Source organism: Phalaenopsis equestris, unplaced genomic scaffold (assembly GCF_001263595.1).
Source record: "Phalaenopsis equestris unplaced genomic scaffold, ASM126359v1 Scaffold000291, whole genome shotgun sequence".
Taxonomy (NCBI): Eukaryota; Viridiplantae; Streptophyta; class Magnoliopsida; order Asparagales; family Orchidaceae; genus Phalaenopsis; species Phalaenopsis equestris.
In genome coordinates this window covers 10,560-22,384 of record NW_018164733.1, presented here as the reverse complement: position 1 = coordinate 22,384, position 11,825 = coordinate 10,560, and the positions used below count along the sequence as shown (strand labels likewise).

The 11,825-nt window shown below is 33.1% G+C and overlaps 1 protein-coding gene across 1 annotated transcript in view; it reads right to left on the bottom strand.

The window, feature by feature from the left end:
• Positions 1-5,533: 5,533 nt before the first annotated feature.
• Positions 5,534-11,825, bottom strand: part of LOC110025127 (myosin-17-like) — a gene marked incomplete at its 5' end in the record, with an annotated part of 10,839 nt that continues 4,547 nt past the window's right edge. The window contains 19 exon segments of the mRNA XM_020725415.1: positions 5,534-5,599; positions 5,786-5,885; positions 5,990-6,060; positions 6,139-6,279; positions 6,547-6,753; positions 6,855-7,010; positions 7,121-7,291; positions 7,419-7,499; positions 7,585-7,635; positions 7,722-7,839; positions 8,030-8,169; positions 8,752-8,973; positions 9,130-9,228; positions 9,358-9,477; positions 9,597-9,802; positions 9,962-10,139; positions 10,846-10,906; positions 11,005-11,114; positions 11,204-11,335. Coding sequence (XP_020581074.1) covers positions 5,534-5,599; positions 5,786-5,885; positions 5,990-6,060; positions 6,139-6,279; positions 6,547-6,753; positions 6,855-7,010; positions 7,121-7,291; positions 7,419-7,499; positions 7,585-7,635; positions 7,722-7,839; positions 8,030-8,169; positions 8,752-8,973; positions 9,130-9,228; positions 9,358-9,477; positions 9,597-9,802; positions 9,962-10,139; positions 10,846-10,906; positions 11,005-11,114; positions 11,204-11,335 — 2,430 coding nt within the window.

The window sequence follows — 11,825 nt, the reverse complement described above, 5'->3', positions numbered from 1 at the left end:
TCTTTCTTACTCTAACAATATGAAGGAAGTTAAAACGCTCAATAGCCACTCTAACTCATATAATCGTAAACTCTCGCCATTATCCCTCTTTTTAAATTTTAAATCTGTAAAAAATTTTACTTGCTCAATCAATACAATAATTTTGAATTCTTTAATTTTTTTAGTAGTGATTAATCACCCTTAACTTTTATTTTAAACAACAAAGTTAGAGTTAGAGTTTTTTTTATTGAACAAAAATGTTTGTAACAAATTCCCTTGGGCTTTTCGTAGAGGAGATTCAATAAAAAGAAATGAAAAATGGTTTAATGAGATAGAAGCAACTAGCCTTATTGAAACTCGAGTAAAATATTGACAAAATTTTATATATTATAAGCTCATTGATTTTGAAAATTATTGTAAATTGAAATAGATTTTGTTATAAAAGTATTCGAAGAGGAAATATTCCATAGGATTAATTAAACTTTAGATCCTAAGACACACTAAAAGTAAAGGAACTATACCTCTCTAATGAGTAAGCTTGAATGAGATAACAAATGACCTTAATAAAACACCAAGTAGAGCGAAGGGGATTGAAATGGATATCAACTGCTAGTAAGAAAGTTAGAAGAAGATAGATATGACATGATCAAGATTTCATGCATATTATCTCAAATAATAACTTTATACACCCTTAGTTGTGAAAGAAATCAATGCAACCTATAAACATTATTAATACACATAAATTACATTATCCATATGAGGTTTATGATCTAAAGCTAAGGAGGCAAAATTTATTAGATAGAAAATCTATTTAGTAGATTTTAAATGAGTAAAGAGTTTTGTAATATATAAGAGAGAACATGGGTGATTGGACTATCCAAGACAGACTATTGAACTAGACTTATATAACTTGAATCGATATTTTCATAACCTAAGCATATTTTTATACAATTACATAAGCAAATATAATTAAATTGTTTATGGATGAAACACCAATGTAACATGAATGCATATAAATTTAAATATCCTTAAGTATTTTAATTATATGTGAGAGAGTTAGATCATGCCATTATAAGTGCATTGGCTAGAATCAATGCAGATGAAGACTCTTCTTTGAATTTTTTTTTCATAAAAATGCAAAGTGAAAATAATCCATGAGAAATGTAATCTTAAAACAATATAAATTTAATTTTATGATTTCTTTTAATGTTGATTCGAGTTGATTGGCATACTAAATAATTTATTGACATTAATTTTTTATTCACTTATCAAAAATATGATTCTAGATAAATCATGAACAAGCATAAACATGTCTAACTTTATAAATATAAATAAATAAAAAGTGGCATAAATAAGTTGTGTAGAACTAAATTTTGCAGAATAGTCCTAGTAGAAAAATATAAAATAATCATATAGACTTTTATTAAGAGCAACCAACCCTTATTTCTATAAAAAAAAGTTGAATTACCAAAAACTAGAAATATGAGCATAAGGTACAAGTCATAAATTTTCTTTGTTCCTATTCATTGTCTTTTATGTCATATAGATTTGGATGTATTGTTCAATGTTACAATGTAATGTTCAAGGGTTGTGCTTCTATCTTAGCCCATTTGTAAAGTTTTTATAGTTAAAATATAAATAGAAAAAAATAAAACTACAAGGGAGGTTAATTATTATGCATAAATTTTGTTATGACCATTTAAGCAGTTAATAATTAATATACATTAAATTCAAGATCCGAACATTTTTATTGTGTCATTTAGTATATATTTCTTACAAAAAAAACAAAGAATTTGTTTGCTTTTGTTATCTATAAAAGAGAAATTACATCTTCTAATCAAAGCACATGAAAGTAGCCAAATAACTTGTAAAGATCAAATGTTGTAATGCATCAATCATATCATAGCAATCCTAAGTTCACTCAGTCATTGACTAGATAATCATTTGAGATTGTGCCATCACGACACGTAGTGTAAGTCAAAAAGGTCAATCCATGTTTGTGACAAACTCATCAAGCCAACCATTCTCAAGGATCCAAGTAAGCTAAAATTTATCATCTTTGCTCATCGAATTTTAAAATTAAATTTATTAAATATGTTTTGATGGTTTTGAAAAGTGATATAAGTATCTATAGATTTTTTAAAAATAAACTTTAAAAGTTGATTTTATACTATTGGCATTTTATATGATTTAAATAGTGAAATAATTTTGACAATAGGTCAAGGTTTGTTTTTTTTTTAAAGTTATTTATATCCTTGAACAATCATATAAAATTTTTACATGAGAAGATGATTCTTATTACTTGAATTAATTATTAGTTGTGATGATTGTAAAATAATCATTGTCATAGAACAATTTTAAAAATAAAGTATGTATCCACTTATCCAATTAATGTTCCCACTTATACTAGATGCAAATATAGATGCAAGTCCATTTTACAACTAGATAATTAAGAGTTTTAGGATCTATTTGAGGCAGCTTGTGACTTTAGCTTGTGAGTTTCAGGATAAACAGTTTATCCTGAAACGCGGCCCCCGGGTCGACTGTTGAGATCGATCCGTGACTTGCGTTTAGTGTAAAAAACCCAAACGCAGTAGACAGTGTTTGCAAAAACGCACAAACCAAATGGTTAGACTACATTTTCAAAAATTCCGCCGCATTTATGAACTGCCCCAAACGGGCCCTTAATCATCTAGGGTCTATTATTCTAAGTGATGGTGATATAGATGGGACCTTCATTAGTAGAAAATAAATTGGACGGTTGAAGTGAAGGAATGCACTGAGACTATTATGTTTACAAAAGTATACTCGAGATTTTAAAGGAAAATTTTATAAAAGTATACTCGAGACTCCTAAAGACAAAATGTAAAACCAATATATCATTGAAAGGGTTGGAATAGCTCTAACGACAAACAAAATTAGAGTGTTGTCTTAAATGATTGGTCATATTAAAAATCGACCAACCCTAAACCCTATTAAGAGAATGAATGTCTTAAGTTTGACTTAAGATCTAGAACGACGAGACATCTTTCTAAATAGGACACAATGGAGAATACTAAATATGACACAACGGAAAAAATAGATTTATGTAGATATCCCCACTTAATGGAACAAAGACTTGTTGTTTTTTGCCGATCACAATTAATTTCCTTAAAATAATAGATTCATATCCATTATTTGGAAGGAGTCTGCGGGAAACTTTCAAAAATCATTCCCCTTCAAAAGTGGCATTTACATTATAAGCACAGAGACAAGGAGGGATTTCTCGAGGCTAATGAAGTTGAGAAGTTCGTAACAAGGTGAGGAAGAGACATCGAATTATATTGGAAGATTTACACACATAGCACTAGCACTCAGTTCCTATGCATTCACATATCTAACACCCAGACATTATTTACATACATACCACCATGCATGAAAACATATATTTCAATTAGTTTTAAAGTTGAGCGATTCAAAAATTTATGCGGCATGTGGTATGCCCAACATAAGAAAGGCAAATATAAAGCAGCCTACACAGCACATGTTCAGATTAACCTCAAAATATATCAAATTAGATCAAAATAATTTCCTTCTCAAATCACTATATCATCGCTCCAAAAGCTAGCTATTTCAACACTTGTAATGTGCCTAGTAAGATGCCTTGGAAGAAAATTCAAAATGCAGTGTAATAAAACACATTAACGAGATTTATCAGTATAATGGTCCAATTAGTACCATCATAATTGAATGATTGATATATCCACAACCGATTTTAGTACATAAAAAATAGGAACACAAGAAGAGGGGCATGAAAAATCAGTCCATTACTTCTTTCAGCATCTAGTTGTCTTTCAATTCAAAATAACTTCTATTACAAACAGTATTGTTCAAAATTACTCTCCTTTCCACCACAAACCACATAATAATAAGGAAAATATGCAGTTTTTAATAGATAACAAAGACATGGCATGACAATAGTAATAAAATCTCTGCAGCACCAGTATCTTAATAACTATGAATCAAACAACCAGTTTAAAAAAAAAATACTTCTGAGAGTTGTTGATACACCAAACATATAATCCACAAAGATTAAAGTAACTTCTCATTAAGTAACCATCAATAGCTAAATCTGATTTTTAGCGAAAGCCCGAAAGCACAAACATTTGCTTGCACCTATGCAAAAAATAATATTCTAAATTTTACTATACATAATAGAGATTAGTAATGGTCTAAATAGACGCCACTAATATTAATGCTTATAACTACCTTTTTTTTTTTTTTTTACAAAAGAAGTTTGAAAACCAAACAAAATTACACTTGTGGTTGCCTTCAGCAACAGCAGGACCAAGACCTAAGCACAAGGCAATAGTAACCCAGGTTTACAATTAAAACCTAGGTCGGACAAGACCACTCTACAATAAGGGGCAAAAAAATCAATTAATAAAATAATAAAAACAGTAAGGGAAACAAGAAAAGGAGAAAACCCTATAAATCTCATCTGGAATCCATGAGACCAACCAACTTCATAAGAATAGAGTCGTCAATAATTACATGGAAAGAAAAGGGGGGACTTATGCACAAGTTGTGGAGAACGTGTAGGAGGAGTCCCATCTTGAAAGGAGTTGGATCCATCATATTTTAAAACTATGATTCTGACCTTTGGAGCAGGAAAGAAAATCCTGAATTCTCACGAATCATTGGTGGTGGGTCAACATCCGAAGTGTCAATTTGTTCCATAGATTTGGAGATATCATCCACCTATGCTTCATGTTTATTGAAAAAAAAAAGGGAGATAAAAGATGTAAATTGCACATTCCTATAATGTTGTTAAAACTAGGCTTTAGAAAGATGTGTTTTCTTACCTAGAATCATCGTCCAGCAAAAAGGAACTACTAACTGAATTGTTGGAGTCTTCGGTCATTAAAACCCTCATACTTGAAATAACCTAAAAGCATAAAAGTATAACATTCCAACACAAGTCAGAAAAAAAAACATGTAAAATGTCAATATAGTCCTCTGACAATTTACACGACTAGGTCATTTTAATCCCAGAGTATTGAAGTGTTAAATTAATCCCAGGCTGTTCAAATTGAAGCTAAAACAGTCCGTTTTGAGAATTATTTCAGCCCATGTTAAAAGAGACAGGATTAAATGGACACTATTATAAACTCTGAAACTAAAATGACTCCCTGCGAAAGAGTCGAGGGAGTATTTTGACACTTTTCTCTTAAAAAACTCTCAAATCACATAGTTTTTTAAATTGAATAAATTACCTCTGAAGACACACTATGCGTGCCATACTTGTCATCCCAATACATAGTACTGATTCTATACAATTGTTGAATGCTTAGTACCTTATTGTAATTAAAACAAATAGATCAGTAAAACGAGTATAATAAGCTTTTATTTATTTCAGCATGGGATATAAAGATGAGTCACCCACTGGACAAAGATCATTGGTTATCTCTTTCAATGTCTTCTTCGGCTTTTGATGTATCACCTAGATGGTTGAATACAGATAGATAAGCAACGATGATTGGGAAATAAATAAATATTTTTAACATATATAAAGTCAACATACCAAAAACCCAACTGCCTGCCGGATATGCTTTAATTCATCCCAAGCCGAACCTGCATACTGCACGAACAGAATATCAGGCACAAAGAAGTATGTATAAAGTCAACATACCAAAAACCCAACTGCCTGCCGAATATGCTTTAATTCATCCCACGCCGAACCTGCATACTGCATGAACAAAATATCAGGCACAAAGAAGTACGCTAAAGAAATGACAATGATAATATAAATAAGATATAAATTCACCTCTTCGGTTGAGGCACAACACCAATGTTCTAGCTCAGATAGTCCTGCCTTTACATATTCACCGTTGCTGAATGAACAACATTCCCTCCGTAGAAGAAGACTAAAGAAATGACAATGATAATATAAATAAGGTATAAATTCCCTTGAAAAAAAATGGTGAAGGAAAATATCCCAAGAAAAGCAAGAGGAGGAATATAATCATACCTGTTGAATAATTGCACATTGATAAATGAAAATATCTGAATGAACACTTTACGGACTAAGAATGGAGGAACCTACAAAAATAGCAACATTTAATAAGCTTTTTGGGCAGCGGTTCTGCATTATAAGATGGTTCACTGCTATAAACTCACATAATTTGCTTTCAATGCTTTTAAATAGCTATCCAAGCTTTTAACAATGCTTCTCCAGTGTGCAATCAGAGCTTGCTGAGCCATGGCATTTGCTTGAGATCGTGATCCTTTAACTAAGCTTGCCCGGGATGTTCTTGGTGCCTGTTCGATGCAGTAAACAGAAATGGTTTAAATTTGCCTTCGGTGGAGGAAAATACCTGGATTTGTTGGGACGAGCTCTACTTACAAGATCATAACAATTTTAAAACTGTTCGATGCAGTAAACAGAAATGGTTTAAATTTGTCTCCGGTGGAGGAAAATACCTGGATTTGTTGGGACAAGCTCTACTTACAAGATCATAACAATTTTAAAATATTAAAACTATTCAAGTGCAATTAAAATGCACAAACACAAATTGAAAACCAAACCTGAATGCACAAACCAAGCAATGGTGATATTTCCTTCTTTAAGTTGTCTCTTATCATTCCATAGATTTTCTCCAAGAAAGCTGTCAGCTGTTGCTTAAAGAGCAAAGCTGGGTACTTTGCTTCTACTTGACGTAAGTCATTCAGTCCATTAACCATCCTTCCATTAAAGAAAGGAAGCCCAGTAGTCTGTGGAGACGCTCGGAGTCCCTAGCGAAAATTGAAAACCAAAACAAATAACAAATAGCTGATGATAGATCCTTTAAGTGCATGGATAGAGTATATGTTTCTTATGAGGATAATTTTCTTACATGAGACATTCTTCCGAACAAAGAAGCTGATGATGGTCTCCTCCTCTGTGGTGTAAGGCTTGCAGCACCACTAGCTTTTAGTGTTCGTTGCAAAAGTAACAACAATGTTGAACAGTTTGATAACCAGTAACAAAGGATGTCGTTATTGTCTTGTCCCTATCAATAGCAGAAGCCAAAGAACGTTCAGTAAATATTCAAAAGTTTGAGCATTCACCTAACAGTTCAAAGGCTCTACCAAGTTCGCTGTTTACTGAAGGCAAACTCACCTCCACAGCAGAACTTATTGTTTGGATAATCCTGTCAAAAATAGTGGTTCTCTCAACTTCAAATGATCTCCATTGGAGAAGACATTTATATATAAGACAGGCAGCAATAGGCTTTCCACTAGAGAATCCAAGATCTTGCGTAATACACCTAATCAGTAAGTCCTGATATTCCTGCGCCATGAAGTGATTGTGTTAAGAATATTATAAACTCAAAACATGCAAAAAGTGGAGCAGTGCAAAACATTAAGGTAAGAAATTATATTTGCCTTAGATGAGAAGAAAAAAGTCAAAAACAAACCTGTTGCTTCTCATTCAGAGATTTTTGCGGTTTTTCTTCGCTTTCAGGTTCTTTAGCATTGACTACAACCGGAGTCATATCCTATAACAATTTATGCACACCTTATCAATCTGCTTTAAGTCATGATTCCAGAGATGCACAGCAAAATCAATATGTTTAAACTCACCAATGCTAATTTTGTTTCACCGTTAAATAAATTGCCATTCTCTGGAGTTCTCTGTTAGCATATAAATATAAGAGACTAAGAAGACAGCCTGAAAATGAAATATATCGAGAAAGGAACAGTATAAACAGAAAAAATACTGGGATGATCATGGTTCTAGAGCGTGCAGACAAAGATCTTCCAGTGGGTGAAATTGCAAGTGCTTGCTGGCGAAGCACTTGGTTCTCAGATTCAAGGTTGGAGAGCTTCTCTTCCAGCCTGAACATAGTAAAAGACAGTTTTTATCTTAAATAATGCAAACTGAAGAAAGTTAAGGATTATAGATGATTTCACAAGTACACAAGTAAAAATGCAATGTTTCATCAACAAGCCACTCAATTTTTGCATCATGTTGATATAATAAAGATAAACAAGAAATAAGATATCATTTCTTGGCCAACAAAATTACCTTTGGGCTGAATCATGAAGTTGATCAACTTTGGTATTGGCATCTTCAAGTTTTTTCAGGAGTTCAACATCTCTATTTTGAGCTTCAGCTGAAGCCTTTTTGGCTGCATCACTCATCTGCCGCTCAGCGGCCAACAAAGCCTGATGCAGAATAAGAAGTAAAAAACATTTGGACTAAAAGAATCCATGCAAGACAATTTTACCATCCAAGTTTCTGTTGATTTGGTACTCTTCTTAACAATATTTAAAAACCAAATTTATGGCAATTTTTACTTTATTCCTAGCCAATGATTTGTAAAATGTAGATTAATGTGAAATTGTGATAGAATGAAATTTGATTTCTGGATACAATAAAAAAAAATCAAATAGGCTCATAACCAATTAACATTCTAAATCTTAAGGCTGTACAGACAAGTTTACAAAGCAAAGATAGTGAAAATTTGATTTCTCCAATTTGGGCAAAGGTTCTCAAGGACGAACATCTATAAATCATCACAATCACAACAATGTGAAGGCACGAGTGGGAAAAAAAATCATATTGGACACAATCAAATGGTAACAATAGCCCATGGAAGACAAGACATGATGATATATGCATCTGATGCTTTGTTAACATGCTAATATAGTCATGGCTTTATGCTCAGTCAAATGGTATAATACTTGGAATTCATTTTAGTAAAACATTAACCCATAATAGTACTGTCAGATTAAGTTTTGGTCTACCTTTAAGCTCTCAACTTCGGCAGTCAATGAACTAATCTTTTCTACATCTTGAACTATAACAGTGGTTTCCTTGATTAATGGTGGTGCTTCTTCGATGGCATTTCGAGAAGCCTCTCTTTCCTTAATAATCATGGAATTAGCTTCTTCTACTTGTTGCTGCATCTCATGCAAAGAATCCTGTAACTTAGCAATTTCTTGCGCTTTTGCCTCCTCTAGATCAATCTGCATGTCCAATGCCAAAACATAAGCAGTAGAAGAAAACATCTTTCTCAACATTCAGATTTTGGCGTATCACGTGTACATAATCCAAAAATAAACATCTAATTTAAATTTTGAAGGAAAATAAATGAAATAAAATCCCATCAAAAAATAAATTACCCGTAGTCTCTTCTCTAACTGCAGACGCCATGTCAACTCTTCCACACGTTTTTCCAGTTTGTCTTTTGCTTCTTTAAGGGCACCAGTCTCTCTTGCAGCCTACAGATGTATCCAGGTAACATAAGCCATTCGCACATCATTAGAAAATCCAGAAGATATGGCATTAAAAACATTCAAATCCTAAGCCAAAAAAGTTGAAATGGAAGTCTAATGAGTATAAGGAGAAACCATCTTCAGCTTTCTGAGTTCTCTCCTTGCAAGTCGTTGTCTCCATGCACATTGATAGGTTATTGTTGCCTTCTTCAAATTTTTGTAGTATGAGTAATCTCTGTGGGATCTCCATTTAGCCTGTAAATCAATATAGGAAAAAAGGTGGTCGGTGAAGGTAACATCACAACATCACTAGTCATAGTAAGGGGAATAAATTATACAGCTAGTCATTCATCATCTCCCACCCTAGAAGGTACCTGGATAATTATTGCAGTTTTAGTTTGCTTTCTGTGTCTAAATTCATTGCGTGCACTCATTGCCCTTAAACCTGTTTGCAGCACAATTGCCGAAGAGCGAAGTCGCCTGTAGGATTTCCTGGCAGAAAATCGCCGCAGATTCTTTTGAATTTTTACAGCAGCAGCCTCCCGTCTGATGTATTCGTAGAATTTACGAGCAAGTTTAGCTGCAGCAATGAAACAAAGAAGCTCAATATGTTAAATTATTTTCCTTAGTTCTGGCAGAATTTATGTATAGATGGCTCATTGAAGCATGTCTCAGAGAAGATCTGCACGTAAATAAAGCTTAAATTAAATACAAGTTCACCTTGCAGAAGATTCATTACCTCTCCAACAAGACTGCAAATGTATAGCAGCACTGCGTAACCGAAGAAATTCCTTGCGAGCAACATGCGTACGAATTTGTCTTTGAATAGTTTTAGCCGCTCTTCCAAGAACTTCAGCTCTTCTTGCATCCAGTTCTGCCATTTGCCCTGCTCTGAGGAACACCTTGCTCTTCCCTATCTGTACCAGGAAAAAATACATAATTAAATTATGTGCCCTTAGATCTGCGATAGAAAGTAACAAGACAGGCAGCATGAGCCAATTTTGAAAGACAAGGATTCTGCTTCAGCAAGAGAAGTAATCGCATAGAGCAATGAAGGAATAAATTTTTGTAATCCCAACCAAGCCACATAACATCAAGATCGAAACCAAGCCACATAACATTGCTGTGAAACAGTTTACTTGCATGGATACAGTTGGTATTCTGAAATTTTATACTAAATATGAGTCATTCTATTATACAATTTCATAATTTCATCTTGAATCATAATGCCATTTTAGTAAGCTAATCAGTTTGAACTGAGTGTTAGTAGAGCCACATGAAGAATGGAACTCACTGATGACTTTTCATAAATACAAATTAAAAGGAGGTTCTGCTGCCTTCGAATGCAGGATCAGGACTAACTAAACTAGTCATGCTTCAACAAGTAAATGATTAACCATTAGGAAATAGGCATACAGCAGCTTCACAGTAGGGCTAATAATGATACGTAAGAAATTAAATTTTATCGCACATGCTCAAGTCCGATGGTACAATATTCCACAGAATGAGGTGCATATTTCAGGCTTCGTTCCTTGATGCATCATGATGTAATACTTAATTGGGACTTATATTTCAGGAACTACAAATTAACAAGTTTTTTTTATGAAGCATACTTCTGCTTACCTGATAACCTTTTAGACCCAGTTTATCAAGAATCTTCTGGCAAGCAACTTTGTCGTCAGAGCTATCAAGAAATAAAGCTTTCCATATATAAATATCCTAGTATCAGACTATCCCAATACAAGCATAGCAACTTTGTTTAAAAAAAAAACAACAACTTACTTCCCGTCTAAAACTTCAGGGTAAAGAACACTAAAACGATGCAGGAATTCATAAAATGTCTTTCTAGTTGGATATCCAGCACAGCTGATCCTAATTGCCTCAAGTACACCCTACAGGTATGGTTTTGAAATGTGTCAAATAATTCAGTTTTAGTTAAAACATCTAGCCATTCGTAACTGATCATTAAAACAAAACTTACACCGCAGCGAAGCTGTTGAATGACATTTGAATTCTCAAATATTGAAGGTTTAAGGGCATTGTTGGGCTTCACACATCTGATGTAATGAGGTTCCGTTGAGCTCAAGGTTTCCATCAGTGCTTGTAGTTGTAGCTGCAATAAATATTGCAAAAAACAATAAAATAATTTGTTAAAAAATCATTATCAAAATAAAAAGCTCAAGAATAAAACTAAATCATGCTGTCTATACAAAATATGGAGTATAATTTCAATATTTGAAGCTAACAGAAAATTTACCGCTAGAGGATAAGACCTAAAACATTCAAATATGAAGAGTACACAGATAAAATAAGAGAAATGCCGAACAAGTACAAGAAAAGTTCTATGAGAAGAAATATCTCCTACACACGAGATTCTAAGTAAGATCTAATAGATGACACCGAAGGAATCCACAACAGAAAATAACTATTAAAAGTTGAAGGTGGTTAGATATGAACACAATAAACAAAATAATCCCAACAATTTTAGATCTTTTCACACCCCTTATTTCCCATGAATTACTAAAGATGCAAATTTCTTGTACCATTTAGCTAGATCTTCTTGAACAAGCTATCAAATGTTATTTTATAGTCAAAAACTTTGT